Source organism: Dicentrarchus labrax, unplaced genomic scaffold (genome assembly GCF_905237075.1).
Source record: "Dicentrarchus labrax unplaced genomic scaffold, dlabrax2021, whole genome shotgun sequence".
NCBI classification, from domain to species: domain Eukaryota; kingdom Metazoa; phylum Chordata; class Actinopteri; family Moronidae; genus Dicentrarchus; species Dicentrarchus labrax.
This window is the reverse complement of record NW_026136702.1, coordinates 3,248,273-3,269,167: the sequence shown is the minus strand read 5'-3', so window position 1 is coordinate 3,269,167 and position 20,895 is coordinate 3,248,273. Positions and strand designations below refer to the sequence as shown.

At 41.2% G+C, this 20,895-nt stretch overlaps 1 protein-coding gene across 2 annotated transcripts in view; it reads left to right on the top strand.

Moving 5' to 3' along the window:
* Positions 1-2,978: 2,978 nt before the first annotated feature.
* The window catches only part of dntt (deoxynucleotidyltransferase, terminal), a 76,941-nt gene continuing 59,024 nt past the window's right edge, over positions 2,979-20,895 (top strand). For both annotated transcript variants that reach the window (XM_051425314.1, XM_051425305.1), the window contains exons 1-3: positions 2,979-3,262; positions 7,294-7,468; positions 10,079-10,189. In XM_051425314.1, the coding sequence (XP_051281274.1) occupies positions 3,069-3,262; positions 7,294-7,468; positions 10,079-10,189 (480 nt within the window). In that variant the 5' untranslated portion in view covers positions 2,979-3,068. The remainder of the gene's footprint in view (positions 3,263-7,293; positions 7,469-10,078; positions 10,190-20,895) is intronic.

The window sequence follows — 20,895 nt, the reverse complement described above, 5'->3', positions numbered from 1 at the left end:
TTTTAACGGTGGCTGGGCGCCGTGACCTCAAACTAAGATCCCCTCCTGCCTCTAGCTCCATACTTAATGCACAGGCATCAAATAAGCAAAAGCAAATAAGCACTAATCTATTCTGTTAAGGCAGGAACTGATATGATTATGATGAATAGGAGTTTTTGTGTTCTGCTTGTGTAAAAGGCTTGCACCTCAAACTACAGAATTGTCCCTTTTCCAGATGGACGATAACTTAATTTTCTACATTTTCCAATTATTTTCAGTAATGGTGTAAATGTGTTTGATGCTCTCATTACCCAACAGAAAACTCCCAAGATAACTTTAAAACACAGCCACACACTTCCTTAACACATGCATATAAATGAAACACATTGCAGCAAGTACATCCAGTTAAACAAAAGGAAACCGTTGCTTCACTTTTTTTTTTTTTTTTAGCAGGGTATTTATTTAGTACAGGCTTTTACTTTGTTAGGAAGCATTCTCAACCTGAAATATTGATGATACAAAACAGTGTTCAGCAAGAAAACTGGGTAATAAGACTTACCTTCAGGCTGTGTTTTTTCTCCCTTTTTGATGCTCTGTTGAGTATTGATTACAAATCAAATATTTAATGCAGAAGGTCCACTGGACCTGGCATGTTATGTTCCATATGGGAACCAACACAAGAAAACAGGGCTGTCAAAACAATGCAGTCTGCTCCAAGCATTGAGAGTCTGATTTTATATCAGTGCTTCTAATCTATCTATCTATCTATCTATCTATCTATCTATCTATCTATCTATCTTTGTATCTCCTTATCATACTGTTTTTTGTGTTTTTCCTTAAGTGGCTTTAAAGCTGCTCTAATTAATATTTGTATTAGTTAATTAAAGTAAACCAAGTAACCAAGTATACTCCAGTACTGTAATTAACTTAAATACTACTACTACTACTAGTGACTTAACAGGTTAAGATTTTACACAGGCCTACAACATGTGATATGTTTATAAAATATGATGCATTAAAGGTTAAACTAGTCTACAGTGTTTGAATAAAATACAAAATAGAATTTGTTCAAACTCGACCAACTACAACATTAAAGAACTGCTTTATTCACCAATAATAATGACCCAAAATATTAAAATATAAGGGCCAGGGGCCATTCTGCATAGTGAGTGCTTTAACTTTTAATACTTTAATACTAGTTTAAGTTCATTTTGTTGCTATTGTGTCTGGACTTTAAGTAACATTTTGAATACAGGACTTTTGTTATGGAGTAATTTTATAGTACAGTAAGTAAATAATTTGCATATTGCACTGAAGATATTTAAGTCTGTATAAACTGATGTTTGCAGACTGCCCCCTTTCAGACAGTTACATGACATAATACTGGATTATTATTGCTGAAACAATAATGCAGAGATTAATGTTGCAGCTGGTCAAGGTGGAGCTCATTTTAAATTAGTTTATTCTATAATAATGACATTTTTTGAAAATAAAATCATTTCACTTTTAAAAATGCAACTAGATACTGCTGCTGTCAGATGAATGTGGAGTAAAATCTACAACATTTCTTTCTTAAATGAGTGGAGTATAAAATAGAATAACATGTAAATAATCAGTAAAATGCAAGTATGTACTTCCACTGCTTGAGTAAAAGTCAATTAAAAGTAAAATTTATTTTACTTTGGGAGTAAAATAAAGTCCTGTGGGTTTGACTAACCAAATTAACTATTTACAAAAATGTGTTACAGGTATCAGACATTGTGTCATGCATCCACAGAGCTACTGAAGAAAGTTATGAGAAAGTGGGTCCAATGCCCTTGCAGTAATTGCCGCTGGCAGTGTAGGAACCATTTGTCTAAAGTGTTGGTAGAATATCATCGGTCTCAGTTTGGATGGAGGCCAGCACCCTCATATAAAGCTGAGTGATTGGCTGGGGTAAATAGTCAAACAATTAGCCACGTGTGCCCTGTGACACCCGTTAACCCCCAGAACTCCATGCTAATGAGAGCAGTGTAATAAATTCTGTCTAGCTGACAGAAGCAAGGTGTGCTTATTAAAGTGAAGAAAAGGAACAGAGGCTTTGGTAATGAGATGTAGAATCAAAGTCTGTAATGACCCCCCTGCTTGCCCAAATCAACAAATCATTACTATTTGGTCTACTGAAGCAGATGCATTATTGTAAATAATTACAGTGACATTTAAAGCTTTTCTTTCACGTTGTGTAGCAGTGACATCCAAACAGCACAAGACAATGGCTCATGTTGTAATTACCTCTCTGGAAAGAAAAAGGAATTGATGAGTTAAACAGATTAATTCCATTTTCAGTTTGTGTTCCTGACCACTGCATATGCAATATTTCTCCCTCGATAAATGCTTCCTAATCATCAATGGCTTGCATATCCAGTACCTGTGTGTGTGTTCGTGTGCAAAGGCCGTGTATGAGCTTGTGGGATCTCAGGGGAAATGCCTACAAAGCCTCTCATTTTAGGCAGTAAGCTAATTAAAGCGGTGGAGCAGATGGTGGAGACTTGGTCCGGACATAATGAGACGGTGAGTGGCGAGACGAACTGGACATGGCAGGACAGCTGTGAGGGGTTTGTGAGGTGACCAGAATTCAGGCGTTTCCCAGGAGTGAGGCTTTACTCCAGCCAAGAGAGGGGAATTACGACTGAAACTTTTGAGATGCTTTTTAAGAACCAGCTGGATCAGGCGGTGTTTACTTCCTCTAAACGTGTGTTTGCAACTTTTACTGGTAGCGCATAATGCCACGCCAAACGGTTGTTTTCATTTTTTCCCTCCCATCCTCAATCATTCGATCTTGGCAGGTGGTTTTTGGTAAACACCAAATCCTCAACACCTGTTGCCAGAGCCCTTTTCCTGTCTGCCAACTCTCACCAACCCTGCTCCAACTGACACACTCTCCCACTGTCAGGCAAAAAAAAACCGTGCAATAAACACAACTGTGGCATTACCAAAGTGGGTGTTTTTCCTGGATGGAAGTTAAGTGGCACGCAACAACAGAAAAAGCTCCAAACAGCAGAAATTCCTAGAGGTGCAGAAATACTTTGGATAGTTGGGTCTCACGAGAGATGTTCCACACTCCTATTGTGCCTCGTGCGAGGAAAAGGTCGAGACCAGTGGATGCCGGTGTTTCCAGGCGTGAAGAGGTGAAGTTTGAAGATGTCAGACTGTACCTGGTGGAGAGGAAAATGGGCCACAGCAGGAGAAGCTTTCTGACCCAGCTGGCCAGGTCAAAGGGCTTTGCTGTGGAAGACGTCCTCAGGTTGGAAAAAGCTTGCCATTTTGTTTTTCACTGACTGAACAGGGCTGGGGCCTAAAAGCTTTTCTGAATGTGAAACCCAAGAGAACGCGCTAATGTAGAGCTTAGAAGGATGCAAGAGGAGTATTTTCTGGGTCTGTGTTGTTTTTCTATCAGTACCAGCCAGAATTGTTTGACCTTGTGGTTGGCTTTCAAGGCATTTATAGTGAAAAGGAAGGTCCCAATACTAATTAACGGCCTGTTTGAGCACTGTTGTACTGTCTAGCAGCTGGGCCAGTAAATGCAAAATGAAGACTTAATTGCACGCTTAAATAAACATTTTCATTTACAGAGTCTGTAGAAGCAGTTAAAATGATGGAGATAACCTACATCCCAGATGTTTACAGGAAAGAAACATCAGACTGTTAAACTGTTCCTCTGAAAAAAAAGGTCAGGACTATATTCAGTGTTTCTACGTGCTATTCTCTTAAAAACATAACTTTTTTAAAGAAGTTAAGGTCCAATTAGCTGATTACAGAGACACTATAGTGTCATGAATACTTAATTAGAGAAGGTTAGGGCATTTATCCTTTCTCTGCTACAGCTTAGTGGATTCTCCCCCCTGAGCCATATCTCACAGTTCCGACGTAAATACGTTTAGGACGGGGAAGAAATTGTCTAACCCAGCTACACCCAGTTGACAGTGAGAAAAGTAGAATCATTGGAAGAAAGGTAACAGAGCAAACACAAACTTTTTTAATGAGTTTGGGTGAAAGTTTTTTGTTAAGTCGCACTTAAGGAGAGATGTTTTGTGTGCTTGTTCCTTGCAGTGATGAATCATCTATTGTGCAGTAATTATGGAAGCAGCATGCCTTCTTCATTTCTTCTGTCTCTAATTGAAAGTATCCTTTAAATCCAAAACTGTGAACACAGCAGAAGCCCTCTGCTTGACACCCAACGCTTCAGAGTCAGGTTCCTTTGAGGCTACTGTTACTGTTGATGCAACCTCCCTTTTTTAAAAGTGACATTGTTTTTGAGGCTGGGCAGCTCAAACTCAGACTTTGAGCTCCTCTGGTGAGCATGTGTGTGTGTGTGTGTGTGTGTGTGTGTGTGTGCTCTCTGCTTTTATTTTGCAAGAATCTATTTCACTTTTAAATATTCACAGTGAGGTTAGTTTTTAAATTTCCAAATTTAAGTCCCCTTAAGGTAAAAAAAAAAAATGGTTGAAGTTAGCATGTGATTTAGTTCATTTAAAGGGTCCTCACAGGTATAGTAAACCAACATGTGTGTGTGTGTGTGTGTGTGTTCAAATGCGCGTCTAAGTGTTCATGCCAGCCGTGCGCCAGCTTGGCCATGGCAGCATTCCCAGAAACACAGCTTGAGCGCTCCTACGGTTACACTTGGCTTGATACAATTGTCTGAAACCAACGACAGGAAGTAGAGCGTGCCTGCCTCAAACTGACATTAATTCTGCAAGCCGACAAAACTGATATCAGCTGCAGTTTGATAGCAACACCTCCCGTATCTAGTCTTCCACAAGTTATAGGCACACTGCCTTGAGCATATGGTCAGATACACTGTGTGGACTCCTCTGTGCATAAAGGAATTTGCTCGCATACACACGCTGACACACAAACACATGACACACGCACACACCAGTCTCTTCTTGTCCTCATTTCAAGTCTGATGCACATGAACATGGATCCAAATATCGACATGTTTGTCCTGGCTGATTGATGAGCTGCAATAAATGCTCTTTCATGAATGACCGGGGTGAACTTAAGTTGGATATTCGGTTTTGAATAGGGTAGAAAATAAAAACCTTCCAAATCACACTCTGTGTATCAGTCTCACTACAGCCATGTGCAAACCACTTCAACATGCAGATAAATCCAAAGCTTGACAGGCCTGCCTTGCCAAATTAAGCTGTGATTGGACAATCTGTGTCCGGAGGGAAGGCTTTAGCAAATGGCCACTTCCTCATGTTGTTCATCTGCGATGTGACATCTTGGTTGATTAGGCGTGGAAGCAGCTCTTCTTGAGCCAGTTAAAAAATAATTCAATGGAGTTTAATTTAGATGTTTATTTATTATGATTAATACACCACTTACAATTATCTTACATATCTCAGTGAAGAGGTCCCATGGGAGCAGCTGTAAAAAGCAAACAGATGAAGCCTTGCTATGGTGTAAAAATCTGTTGTGGACATACTCTGTCTTTGATCAGCCTGTTGGTTTTCACTAGGAGGAATAGGAGGGTAGCCGCTGACATGAACGGGGGCAGAGAGACGACTCGAGAGAGTTCTCTATATCAAAGCCCATTGACTTTAGTCTGTCCTTGTGTCTGGGCGCAGTCCCACTGATTCTGGGAAGTACTATCTGGTGCTGGGCTTGCATTCTCGCTCATTTGCATGTCAATCTGCTGTTTTACATTCTGTACAGCTACGCATAAGATAAGGATCCAAATTCATGGGCTGGATTATATCTAGGTAAAGAGAGAACGTTTTTTTTTCTATGATCGTCAATCTTGTTCCAACAGAGCAACTCAACCCCTTGTGATTTGAGAGGGAAATCAACCAAAGAGCCAAATCTCTATTACTGTGGTTAGACAACTGTTCACGGCAAGTGAGTTTGAGCTTTTTCAGATAATAGCTGTGTCCAACCTTACATACCTCAAATGTATCTGTTTTAGAGGCTTTTTGTCCATGTCTTTGTGCTGGGAAGGATAAAAAACAACAACAACATGTACCATCGGTGGCCGGACTGGTATGCCGAGCAGATAGAGGATTAGTTTCGCCAGCGATTTGGCCAATTACGCCTCAGCCTGAGCTCTGCTGGGACATGTCTTAAGGAGTCTTTCCACCGATTTACCAACGCCAGGAGAGGTAGAGGAGGGGCGTGCTGAGGGTAATTATGCACGGCTGAGCGCCCTGATTGGGTATGGTAGTTAGACTGCATGGCAGGAAGCAGAGGGGAGGAGGCCGTGGTAAAAAAGTCTGTTGAGAAAGTCTCGGCGGACCTCTAGGAGGCACTGGTTGAATGAGTTCAGCTATCAAACAGTGGAGGGAGGCACTGAGGGTCTGTGCTGATTGTTGTTCACCCAGTGTTGATCCCCAAACAGCACGAATAAGACCACGATACTGAGATCTGAGCTGCATTTCAAAAGCCTCACTTGAATCTCTGCACTCTCTCAAGGCTGCTGAGAACAAGACAGGAAAGTTCTTTCTGTTAAATCAAGCAGTGAAGAAAATCTTTCAATCAAACAATGCAAGGCACCCTGGGAATCCTGCTAATCCACAAACACGGTATTAAGGCTTTTGTCTGCTAATTTTGTGCATTAAGAGAAACTTAATAACTTCACTCAGCTTCTTACCATGAGCTATTTGGTTGTACATGAACACTTTCACATGATGGATTTCTGTATGTGTGTTCTTCAAACTGGTTTGGAGCCGCGGAAGGAAAAAGGTGACGTCACATGGTTTTTAAATCAGAATCCAATGACAGATCAGGGGCTGTGTTGCACGCAATCTTCGAACCCTGTTGGCTATCATCTGGCGACAATTTAGCCTCTGGGGACAACGGCAAGTTTCGGGTCTTCCAGTGTAGCCTAGAAACAATATCTGGGTAAGTCCAATTAAGAAAATGTATATGTGATAATGATGTATTTCTGTTCATCTTTATGTTCTTCAGATGTCCACATATGAATGCAGATACATTTTAAAAAAGCTAAATTATTGTTCAATGATAGCCAATGGGTTTCAAGATTGCATTTTGGCCAGTGTGTTCAACCTCTTCATTATGTTGCAGGTTTTAAGTTACTTTGGTTGCAGTGGTTAATTTTGATGTTCGATCATCCTGCAACCTACCAGCAGCTGACTGTTGTTGGCAGTGCATGGGAAGTTTTGTTTACGAGTTACGTTGATACTGCGAAAATATGCTTTTCGTGGCCAGAAAAACAGACCTGACTTCACCGCTCAGTGCCAGTAAAATCCTACACACTGGTCCTTTAAACTGAACTATGAACCTTCTGACAGTGTTTTTCTTCTTCCTCTACAGCAATGAGGTCACTCATGTGGTGTCAGAGGACAGCACGGCTTCATCCCTGTGGAACTGGCTAAAGGAGTGTGCCCCCAAGAATCTACCTAACATGCATGTGCTCGACATCAGCTGGTTCACTGACAGCATGAGGGAAGGGAGACCTGTTGCTGTGGAGACCAGACACCTCATTCAGGTTCGAAAGAAATATATAGAAAAATGTAGGACAAGCACTAGGTGGCACCACAAACCAAAAAGGAAGCTTTTCATTGAGTATGTTACCACGAAAGAAATGACATGCGCATGCAGTATTTGAGAAAACAATAACTGAATACTCTTTTATGCAGGAAATGCATATTGTGAAGGTATTCCTTCTACTACTTGCTATGTAGTGAGCTTCTGCAGATCTAAAATGTCAACCCCCAGACAGGGAGCTCTTACAAAGACGACACATATAACTTCTTTTTGCCTCTGCTCATATTACAACACTTCACATCGCTGATGGCAACAGAAACATCCCCCATGTTGCGTGGGAGTGTCAAATAAACCCATCGGCTGGACGTCAGGGCTTAGAGCGGCCCGCTAAGTGAAACACATGGAAAAACACATATTTCCCCTTGTGCATGACACTATGAGGGCTTGGCAGCATATGCATCCAAAATAAAGAAATATGTTGTCTCCTGTTCCTCCCACAGTGGAGAGGGAAAAACACTCAACTACTGAAGTCACATTTGCCAAGCTCCATCTAGGGTTCCTCCTAACAGCCTGTGACGGCATTAACGGCCGCAATGACATTCGCTGCATTTGTGCCTTCATGAGAAATACCCCCCCCCCAAAAATGCTTTTGTCTTGCTCTAGCATTGTTTCCACATGGCCACGTGAGTGTGGCACATCAGCTTCTAGTCGGCTGCATCATTAAGTGACAAGGCTAATGATTCCATGCTGACATTTATTGACCCATCTCCCCAGGTAACCAGGAGCCCAGTTGTCTTCTTGTTTTGTGATGCAATTCCTCTCAGAAGTGAACGAGGTAATATGTGGTGGCATTTATGTGTGCGGCGCTTCCAGTAGATTGTTTTTATGAGTCATAAATCCATTTAAGGAGCTACCATGTAGGGATAAAATATTCCCCAAACAGGCTACTTCTTGGGCACATTTGCCTGCGGCTCTTCTTGATAGTCTGGAAATGCAATGTGTTTTACTATCATAAATATTCCACTGCAAGTCAGGGAGGAATTTTAAGTATTAAACCCATTGAAATGTAATATTTGTATTTATAATGTAACATTGCTTCCTGGCTTGCAGAGAGGCTGTTTAGCCTGTTAAAGTGGAGAGGTGGTGAGATGTAGGAATACGCTGCTTGAAAGGAAGAGATTCAGAGTTTGTATCTGACTTATGAACATGTGTCTGACTTCACTCTTCTGCTGGGAGACAGGTGGGCTGGATGTCTGAGGACAATGTTTGTGGGTTAGTGTGTAAGTCTGTGGGTGCAGGTGCGAGCAGCCTCCCTTAAGCGGTGGAACCTCTGTGAACTTTGTCCTGCTCAGCAGCCCGAGAGGATTGCTCTAACCCACCTGAGTGCACTTCTCTGCCTGTGTGACAGGCATTAACATGGTGGCAGGAACAGGCCTGGAGTGTCTCTACAGTTTAGAGGAGGGGCGCAGGAGTGGGCAAGGTCCTACAACGCTCACTATACCTTTTCACCTCAGCAGATATGTGCAGAAAGGAAGCTGTAGTGTAGACTGCACACATTAGCTTAGTTACATCTAAGCCATACAGCAAAGGTGGAGAGGACACTGGAGAGGAGGCCAGGAGGGGATACGCTGCCTCTGAGATCAGTCTGAGAGCTTTAACTTGCACAGAGTTATAGGCCTGTATAATAACCGAGCCCAGATGGGGAAAACCAACCTCTGCATGCTGATGCACAGACGTTTGTCTCCATGGACCCACAATCCCATATTGGATTAAACAAACGGCAGCTGAGGTGGAAAAGTGATGGAGCACCCCCTGTTGCAGCGCAGTTAGGGAGTTTCTAAGACAGTTTTACTTTTGATTGGCAGAAAAATTGTGCCGTGAAATATATTCAAAGTTATTCAAGTTATTTTTTTTTTGAGAACAGGAAAGGCTCCTGGCAGAGAATAAATGATGAACATTTTTTGAATCCCTTACTGATTGATTCAGCCCAGCAGTGTGAGAGGTACTAGCTCTTTTCATTATCTTTTAGAGACACCCCTGTTCCGTCTGCAGCATCAGCCCCAGTCAACACTGTGTGGTGACAATCTCTTCATCTTCCTCTCTCTCCTCTTCCTCCCCTCTCTGTATCATTCTCCCACCCAATCCATGGGTAATTTTATGGACACAATGTTCCCTTTTGTGATGTCTAATTGTCTGCAAGAATATTAATATTACATTGGTAATCCTTTTGACACATATATTACAAATGGGGAACCATTTCTTCATAGAATGAAAAGGCAATTTACAGGAGGCAAATTGGATGATGGCAAGCAGATTTGTAATGCCACGGGTTAGGTAGCGTAATGGATTTGGATGCCACCAGACTGTGAGATGAGTGTCATTAGCCTGTTGCCCTGGAGACACACAGTCATAAAAATAACTTCTCCAAGGCAAATGGCTACATTTTTATGTAATTCAATTTGAACTCTTGGCTCTATGCTAGTCAGCAATAGGTTTACACACATTTACACATGTAGACGGTCAACTATTTGCAAGAGCTCAGAAATTAAGGTGATATATGATTGTGTATGTGTGTGTGTGTTTATAGTTCTCTGGTTATTTTTGTACACAGGACACATTGCCCACATTGCCAGAAGGTCCTACACCCACTGCAGTGGCCACTGTTTCTCAATATGCCTGCCAGAGACGGACAACCACAGAAAACAATAACAAGATTTTCACAGTAAGAAACTGTTATCTAACCTCACTCTGGGCACAACCACACTTTCAGCCACCAGAGGCTGTCGCTCTGACTTTGCAATGTAAAACCCCCACTAATCTGTTCTGCTCTAATTGGATGGCTGGCTTGCTTCACTCACCAGCGCTCTGACACAACTCTTCCCCAAAATACATTAACCTGCAAATGAGTAGCATCTGCAGCTGCGGCACGTTGGAGGTGCAACAGCTGACATGCCCACGATCCCTGGCACGGGGGCTGGCACGGACACGCCCTGAGGCGCCGTGCGCCACGCCAAGGTGGGTGACGAACGTGACACTCCTCACAAGCAATGATGGATCTGTCCCTCTGCCATCTGGTGGGAGGTGTGGGTGGGAGGGAGGGGTGGTGGGGCGGGCGGCTGAGGAAGGGACTCTAAGGTTCCCACACAGAATGGGGAAGTGGTTCACCGGCTGATTGGCTTAGGTGTTGATGAGCGTGAAGGGAAAGGGAAATGATATTGCATTCAGATAATGGCAGTGTAGCTGCAGGTGCAGAGTGAGAAACAAGTCAGAAAGTAGGAACAAGGTAGTGTGTACAATATGCAGTCAAAGTATTAACCAAACAAAAAATAAACCACTGTGCAAGTACGTATTATTAAATTAAACAATATTTTTGATAACCTATTAATCATTAAGGACATTTATCAGTCAACAATCAACAATTTTCCAGCTTCATAAATGTCAGGCTTTGCCTTTCTCTTTTTTAAATCATTGCGAATGGAATATCTTTGGGATTTGGACTGTTAGTTGGGGAAAAAAGAGCCATTTGAGTCACGTTGCTTTGAGTTCTGGGAAATAATGGAAATGATGATTTTCATTTTATAAACAATTAATCTAGAAAATAATTAATCATGACATAAGTGGCGGACTAATTCATAATAAAAACAGTAATTGTAAGTTTAATAACACTGCTGTGACCTAATGGAACATTCACAATCTTGCTTAATGAAGAAATAGAGACTATATGCAAAGACACATCCATAGTGGTGTACTCTCTCTCATTTTGCTTTTTGGGATCCTTCTCAGAGGCACTGTCTTGATACCATATTTGGCACAGAATATGAAATTAGAGGTCTGGGATGTGCAATATCCCCGTGAAGTAACTGGCAAACCTATGTCTGTGTTGTGTGGGAGTGTGGAGACCCGCTGATAAATTTCTGTAAGACCTATTAAGAACAGCTTACCGAAGGGCCTGTGAGGCATCTGTTTCATAATGACTTTTTACCTCCCAGTGACGGTAAATGTACATAATAGATGTGCACACGTGTACCGAAATCCAACCACATGTGCTTGCATGCATGTTCTGTCCACATGGACGGACATGTGGAGATATGCACACCCACACATGTCTCACCTGGGGAGGGATGCTGTTCAAGCTCGTATCCCCTGTTTCTTTCCACAGCATTAACTCCATAATTAGCAATTTTCCTATCCCCATGATTAACTCATTATCCCCACATAAAGCCACATCAAAGAAGACTTTCTGATTAGAGAGAGAGGTTGTTCTAGATATGGTCTTCAGAAAGCCACAGGTAAAACACTCCACAGAGGCAGGTAAAATGCAATGACTTGAAATATTTCAGTCAGACAAAAAAACAACGATTTGCCTTGTCCTTTGACTGTAAGCCAAGTCTCTAGACCCAGGATATGATCTACTATATACAATACAGTGCAATGCAGTGCTAATGAGGGGGAAGCTATTGATCCATGATGGTAAAGCTATCCTTGATGTGTCTTCCTGTCTGCTTGATTGAGGCACAGTAATGATGTAATCCCTGCAAATACATGTCTAATGAAAAGGCTTTCTATGGGACCGAGATACTTTAATGTGTATATGTGTGTGATGTCTGTCTTTATCTTTGTATTCAGTATGTGAGCACGCACTGACAATTAGCTCCTCCATTTCAGTCGCAAATGATAACTGATACGAACAAGAAGGTTTTCTTTTAAATGACATGGGGGTAGTTTTATCATTTAGATTTAACACTGTAGATATACTGCAACTATACTGCATTAGGTGGTTGGTGTCCTTGCTGTCAAGTCATGTATGTCACAGTGTTGGAATGTGGCCAAATATGGATTACTGCTTCTCCTTCATTAACGTTGTCAATAACATGCGCTTGAAAAGTTCATTCTCACTCATTAGCAAAATCAGATGTCACTTGACACTGTATTGATGAGCGGTGTCAGAGGAGAAATACGTCTTAAGGCAGCGGGGGTAACAACCAACATCCTTTGTAACAAAAGATGATTGCAGCAAAGACTCACAACAAAACCACGTCGTTAAACACCCTCACCTTGATGGGCAAAATAATATTCATGTTATTGTTGTATTTGAGCCGCCATGTGGCAACATTATTCTCTGACTCCTGTCAGGCTGCATATCTGTCTCAAGCATAGTATAAAAAAATAGTACAGTCCAGAATATGGCCAAGCAATATCTTTTTTGGTACAGGCACTGCTGTGTCATGGCTAGTCAATGTCACTGTCACCTAGCAACCACAACCATATGAGTTAGTCTTCAAGTGATAGTGATATCTGTTTTTTCATTATTTATTTGGCTATCTCAATATTATGGGCAAAAAAGAAAGACCCTGTCAGTCCAACATTTGCACTTGACTTATAAAATCTGGATTCCAATATGGAAATGTTTTCACAATCATTTGATATTTATGTAACTTCAAAAGCTTTGCACAATACACAACATGTATTCCAAACAGATGGAACAGAAGATCTGATTTTAGTTGAAGAGTCCTGTAGCTTTAAAGCTTTTGCCAGTAGAATCTGAAACTTTGGTGACCCCCTGAGTCCCATAGAGGTAGTGTTTTATGTCACTACACACAGTGACACAGTGAATACAAACCTGTGTGACTTCCTCAACTTAAACTGTAAATTGGAATCTCTCAGTTCAATTAAATCAAACTCTCTTGACTCGTGTTTAGCATTGCTTTCAAGTGACGCAGCCAATGTATGCCCCAAAAACACTACAATGCGTTTAATATACCCAGTCCTAACAAAGCAGCTCTTTCACATAAATACAGCCGGAGCTAGAAGTGCAGCTTTCTCCAACAGCAAACACATGCCAACAAAATGATGCTGGCTAACAGGCTAGCATTACACTGAAAGGCAGCTGCTCTGTTTTGTGCTTGTAGATAGCCAAAAGGAACTTTCTCAACATTAGGCGATGCAGTTCAATCATTTTGTTTAGACAAGGATGGTAATTTGTTAAAAAAAAACCTGATATGATATAGTTTATTTAAGTGATATTTCTGTTTTAGTTTCCTTAAACAAATACTGTGTTCCATAAGCCTTAGACCACCACAGGTTAAATATCACCAGCTCAACAGAATGAGGTGAGTCAGTGGGTGAGTTAATGTATTATGGATGGATATGGTGCCCCCACTCAGCCTTGCTCCATTTTTTCCCAGTGGCCACTCACGGTATTGATGATACATAATACCCTGCAAAAAAATATAAAGGACCCCATTTGCGTCTGTTAAATGTTAGAAACATCTCGATCTGCAAATATGCCGGTTATTGCTCTTTGTGTTATGAATTTCTAAACCATGAAGGTTTTATATTAGCAAAACTTATCCTGAGCCCAGAAAAGTGAGTGCGCCAACTGTGTGACGTTATCCTACTATAAAGACCATGGTGCTAAACAGGAACATGCAGGTGGAGCCAGCGGGAGAAACGCTAATGTGCATGTGCAGTGGGCTGCACAATGCGGAAGCAAACCTGGAAGCTATAGGAAAACCTTTGGGCTGATGGGTGAGTAATTTCCACTCAAGTGAATAGGTGCCATTTTTGAGTCTGGTTTTAGTTCTTATAATACATTCATGGTTGAGTGTCTATGGCTTTCAGCACAGAAAGGGCTGAACAGTGTTAACATTTTTAGATAGCACAGATTACAGCTATTGTCTATGACAAGAGAGTGTGGGTAGATATAATAGATTCAAAAGAAGAAACCAAGGTATAACTGTATTTTTAATATGATAAATATATCTTTGCGTTTTTTAAGATCACATTGCCAAAAGATTTCAACAGTAGGTGATTTAAAGGGGGTGTATTTTGGTTAGTTTGAGAGTTAGCCAGCCTCTCTCTCCATCCCCTAGTAGAGTGCAGGGGCAGAGGGGTTGTTAAGCTGAATATGTATGCTTTATGTATCTAAGATACAATCTATGGCCCCGACCATGGTTCTGAAATAACAGTAGCCTCTCTATGCTGTGTATTGATAAATCCATGGCGCTGTCCTTGAAGTTGCTGAGTGATTTGTAATTGTGCCTTTTTGCACCCATTGGGCAACTACGGGTTTCAACTTCCACTGTAATATCAGTGTTCTGTAGTAGATACTCATTTATTTGCAGACTATAGTAAACCCCAGGAATATACTTCACTTTCCAAGAAAGGTCAGTGAAAGGAGCCCACAACAGCAGCTAGACAGGAAGTGGCGTCTGGACATAACTTTATGGGAACATATTATCAATATTTTGGGAAATACATCTATTCACATTCCTGGCGAGAACTAGATGGCAAGATTGATACCACTCTCAAGCCTGAGAGTTAATTAAGGAGCCTGAGCCAGGAGGTAATTTGCTTTTTTTCCAACACTCAGTAATTAACACTTTGTATTTTGTTTTTTAAGGTGACTGCACCTGGACACTGTTTGTCTTGTGTTTGTCATGAAAAGGTTCATTCAATTCAAATTACTTTTATTTATATAGCGCCAAATCATAACAGAAGTTATCTCAGGGCACTTTTAATTTAGAGCCGGTCAAGACTGGACTCTTTATTATTTACAGAGACCAAACAAATCCCACATGAGCAAGCACTTGCATGACCAAATAAAATTAATAAAAAAATGATGTGTATCTGTATTCATGTGGGTGTGATTATATTGCACCGCTGAGGTTGTGTGCACATCTTAGTGTATTCTGAAGTGCATACACGGAGGGATCCATTATAGACAGACAGAGGAAGTGTCGGAGGAAACAACCTGTGATGATTTCAGGAAGGAGGGGAAGAGAGGAGCATCCGGGGCCAGCAGGGTGTGCACTGCTGGTGAAGGAGGAGGAAGTAGGTGGTGCAGAGAGGTGTCAGGATCAGGAAGAGAGGATGAGCATCATCTCAGCAACAGCACCCCAGTGAGGTGTCAATCACTCGCTGGCAGCAAGCGGCCCTTCATTCCACAGCCATGCACTATTGATTTATTCATCCCTGCCCCCTCTTTATCCCTCACCATCTCTGCCTCGCACTCTTTCACTCCCGTAGCACTTCTCCCTGCTCTTGTGTCTAACACCATCCCTCCCTGCTTCGTCTATCCATTCTTGCTGTGCTTTCTCTCACTCTTGTTGTCTCTTGCTGTCTTGCTCTTGCTGTGACTGCGAAATCCACACGGTCTTTGTGCATGTACACACACAAGTCAAGCCTACACCCTCTCTCTGTTTTTATCTGCTTAGCCACGAGTCTTCTGCTGTCATAATTTCACCATAAGCCTGATGTACGCCGACACAAAAATTGACATTTGTGTCTTGGCTGATTGACGTGCAGCATCGGATGCCTTTTCTCTGATGGCAACACGCACATACTCACACAAGCCAACATGCACACGCAGTTTGCCAGACAAATGAGAGGAGGGAAAGACAGAGTTTGTGAGAGAAAGAGGTGCGGAGAGGAAAAGCTAAACATCCTGAATTTGTTTCCCTTCAGCACAAGGCCTCCAATGTATTGATAAGAGCAATGCCACGGATGAGGAGATGGGTGGAGGGGTTATGGGAGCACTGAACCTTAAATGCATCAAACTGATTCTCTACATCCCTCAATGGAGTTCATATTTACAACTTAAAGCTAACAAACAAAAAGCTATATGGGTCAAATGTCAAACAGTGCTTGTTCAGCACTTGCTTGGTTTAAGTGATCTGGAAAGATGTATAAAGATATATATGGTTTAAATACATATGCCATGACAACATCTTATATAGATTTCATATTAAAATGCCTCCATCATTCCTTCGAAGGTGTTCATAGAAGCAAAAGTAATACAAACTCCTTCGCAGGTTCTTATCGATCCTGGTGGAGCCTCCTGCCATGGTCCTGCTAGATTGCCATTGCCAATACTGTTGTTGCTGTGCACATGTCTGTCTGTCTGTCTCTCTCTCTCTGTCTCTCTCTCTCTCTCACCCCAACTGGTCGAGACAGATGACCACTGACCTAACCTTAACAGGCAGTTTTTCCTTGCCCTTGTCGCCAAGTGCTTGCTCATGGTGGTACTGTTGGGTCTCTGTAAATAATGTTATAAAGAGTTCGGTCTAGACCTGCTCTATTTGAAAAGTGTCCTGACATAACTTCTGTTATGAATTTGGCGCTATACAAATAAAATTGAATTGAATTGAATTCTCTACATTTGAAGTAAACCTTCAATTACATTAAATCCAGAATTATGTCCACTACTTATTCATTAGATATGGGATGGATAAAATCCATCTCCTAATCGTGTTAAAACTCTTCTCAGTGGGTTCTCTGACCTCCTTTCATGGTTTCTTTTTATGCATGCCGTGAGGTGGGCTGCTGTGCGAACATGACTCGCAGGCATGTCCGTGATATCTGGTAGTGGGGGGTAAATCGGCGTACTATATCAACGTCCCTGCGCACCAAATCCCCCTTACAGCCCTTAACTCCTCATTAATTAGATGAACACATATACAGGGTGGGTTTTTGAGTAGGCGGTGGCGACTCCATGCAGCTGCTAAAACAACATGACAGTTGACAGACTGGCTGCGGAGAGTGTGTGTCAGTGTGTGAAGTCTTAAAATCTGTTTTCTTGCAGGTGAGATAATTGGGTGTTCTGCTTGAGTGTGATTTTGCAGGAACAAGCAATGCAATTATGTCACTCCACAAGTATCAGGAAAATATCATCTGAATTAAAGGAACACCAGTCGCTTTAGGAAATTCACTTGTTTGCTCCCAGGAATTAAACCTGCAATAATATTTTTTTTGGCCACTTGGGGGCAGCACAACAAGCTGCAAGTGCAACACTGATGTATTTACAATTTGACATTGTCAGATGTTGGTATTAAACTAGGCCAAAGTGTCAAATAATGAGATAAATATAAGTAAAAGTAATCCAAGTGTGTGCAAAAAGCTCAGAATTTAGACAGAATTTGCTCTGATTGCAACATTTCTCACTCATTTTTTTGACTGAAAGAAAAAAATAAAGGAAGATAAAGGGCTTTTTTTGGTTGTAAACAAAAGTTACATGTTTTCTGTTTTTTCCTGTGATGTCGTGCAGCATCTCAAGTTAGCTGCAGGCTAACCAGCTAACAGCAGAGGCTAGTGGGCAGCTAAACTAGCTAACTGCTAACAACAAGTGGATAGAGCTGTATTTCCATCAGGGAACTTCATAAATCACTGAACAGCTGGAGGACATCAGAGGGAACATTTGAAAATAATTTCTCTGTAAAATATGATCCAGATCCAGTGAATAAAGTGAAAAAGTTGTGTGCATTTGTACAGCAATCAGTAAAGCCCAGTCCCCAGAAACACACGCTCTGGCTGCGTCTATTGTTTTTCCAACCTAATTGCCTCATTTGGGGTCTGATAAACAGTAAATTCATCAAATGCAGTGCCCCATATTGCTACTGTCCAAGCTAAGGTACTGCAAACTGCCATGCCATCGAGAGCACACCAGTGAGAGGATTAAGCGGTGTTTACAAGCACTGGATGCAGCCACTCGGCAGATTCCTACTGTCTGTTTTACTATGAATGATCTATTTTTGGTAATTCATAATTTTCCTTATTGGTGAGGTGCTGGGAACCCCAAACTAAACACATACTTGCAACACACTCTGCACACTAAACACTTGCACAACACAAGCATGCCCTATCACCTATCCAATTACAAGTTTGCTTCTCCTATTTGTTGCATGCTGTGAAGAGAGCCCAGATGTATGTCTGTGTGTGTCTGTGTTTGTCTTGTATATGTGTATATGTGTGTGTGTTTACTGGGATATAAAGAGTCGTTCTCTTTCCATGTGCTGTAGTAAACGGGTCAGTGCGTCTCCTGGGTGAGCTGGACTAAAGTCTGCTGCTCACTGACCTGAGGCTGCATGTCTGCACAGGACTGCGGGTGGTGCAGTGACCTCAGATCGCGGCTTGGCTAGAGGAGAGGAAAGGAAGGCATAAATATGGCCGAGTCTGTCCTGAGCTCTGGTCACACTGTGCTGCATCAAGTCCAGGTCCTGGATTTAGAATTCTTCAGGTTAAGTCCCTGTAGTGGCTTTCGGTATTTGTCCTTCAGGCACTGTGTACTGGCACACTGCTTTTATCGGCTGTAGAGTTTTTCACTGATATGTGTTTCTATTACAGTCTTCTTTCTAAATATAACTGATTCATGCATTACATAAAGGGCAGAACAACAGCATGGTAGAGTTAACATAATATGAAATCCTGACCCAAATGTCATGAGTTATTACCCACTGGTTTCTAAGCTCCCGTGCTAGCTAAGGTTTTAGAGAAGATATTACACACAGTTTTCTTAAGTATTATCACAAAAACAATATTTGTGTTATAAATGTTGAATCAAATTAAGATTAATTCATTTACACATTAGATGGACGACTGAGAAATGCAACAGCAGATAAAGCACAGGTGTAAAGAATAAATCAAATAATGGCTGCTTCAGTTTCAGGGTTCTGATGTTGTGCATGCTGGCTGTCACACTGACATGGCTTACTGGGACACTTGAATAGAAGAGAGCCATCGTTAATCATCATTAGCTGCACCTGTGCTTTTCCTTCTATGACAAGTCAAAAATGTCTGCTGTGAAACGGGGCTGTTGAACAATACCTGCCCCCAGCATGAAAAAGTGGTCACATTGTGAATCAACCATTAGAACAAAGAGACCCGTCTAATTCGTCAGAAGTTGGTGGACCAAACCAGGAATAAAAGGCACAAGACTATTAAAATGTCAGTTTACTCCAACCAAAGTTCTTGTCAGATGGTTGAGCAGCGCCTGGAATCACATCCTCCCCCTTCACCTTTACAACGTTGGAACTTATGAACTTAATGACCGCCATAGATTTCCAATAATTACAACAAGCACATGTCCATAACTAGCCAATCTTTCAGTGTGCTATGATGACATGTCTATGGTTTCATGCAGCAGTAGCTTGCTAAAATGTTAGTTCTAAACTGTAAATACGTCAAGGTCATTGTGTGTTTGCTTGTAAGTCGGTTTAAGTTAGCATTCTGTTTATAGACATTACATGAATGCTAACTTCAAAAGCTGTAGGCAAGGGACAAGATTTTGGTACCATAAACATTCTGGTTTCTGGTCGTAGTCCGAGTAGTATTGACCAATCACGTTTGAGTGGGCTTTGGTTGCGTGCAGGTCAACAGTCCTTGTGGAAAATAAGCAAAAGAGGTGGAACTCATTGGCTGACATGCTATCTAAAAGTAATAAGTCAAAATTATCTTTAAGTACTAGTACTATTACTTGGGAGCAATCTCAGAACCCCTCGGCTATCGGTATGCATATATCTGTTTTTTTGAATCCATTATCCGGACATCTGCTTGCTGCACTGGAAGCCCCAGAGCCTAAATCGTTGTCAGACCCTAGCCAATGGGTTCTGAGATTGGCATTAATGAAAACTGTTAAAATGGCAAAAGCACAATTGCTGTTTTGTCAGAGGTCTCTTTGATGTAGTGGACACATTGAATTGACCATCTCTCTTGATGGTTGTCACTTCATTCAACTCATTCTGTTCAGCCCTTTGTAGTGAGACCATTGGGTTGCTTCTGAGCTTTTAAAAACGGCATTCTTTGTTGCACAAAAAACATCAGTTTGTATATGAAGCAGCTTTGCACATGGTGTCAGTTATTGTCATTATTGATGTTATGTAGAAATAGACTTAACAGACATAATATTCCACACCAATACACAGAATTATAATAAAGAAGTCAGAGAAAGAAGACAAATGACAAGAGAGCAGTTTCTTCTTTGAAACTAATAAAAATTTGTGGGTTGGAAAATATTTTTTGTAGGCAGCATACAGTGTAATGACACACCAAATTAAAACTACATAGTGAGAGAGCACATCACCAATTTGAAAAAAAAAAAAGAAAAGACAATGCAATTATCACATTTTCCTCATTTAAAGAAGCACATAACACAATATGTGTAGGGGGTTTGGCAGGATGAATACTCTGAGGATTTTCATACAGTGACACATTAGCATTTTGTGTTATATGCTTCTATAAATGAGTGAAATGTGATAACTGAATCAAGTTACTTTTTAATGAAATTTAAGATGTGCTACACAAATATTTTCTGAGTAGTTTGAATAAATGTTCAGATACTGTACTGTTGTTTTCCAGACCATGTCTTGTTAATGGCTTTTTTGTTTTTAAGCTGGTGGTTGGATAGGAAGAATGGGAAGAACCTATTACTTGCACTTTATTTCAGAAAATTCTACCTTTTTGCCTTAGTAAAAACTTTTTCAGGAAGGTGCTGCCTATTAGAAATAATGGGAGTTCTCATATTATTAGGCAGAAAACCCACCTGCAGCTCTTTATTCCTCACTGCACCAACCTGCTCCATCTCAGAGACATTCAAACAGAAACCTAGTTTGAAGTGTTTTGTCATAGCCCACATAAAAATATTACCTGTTTAAC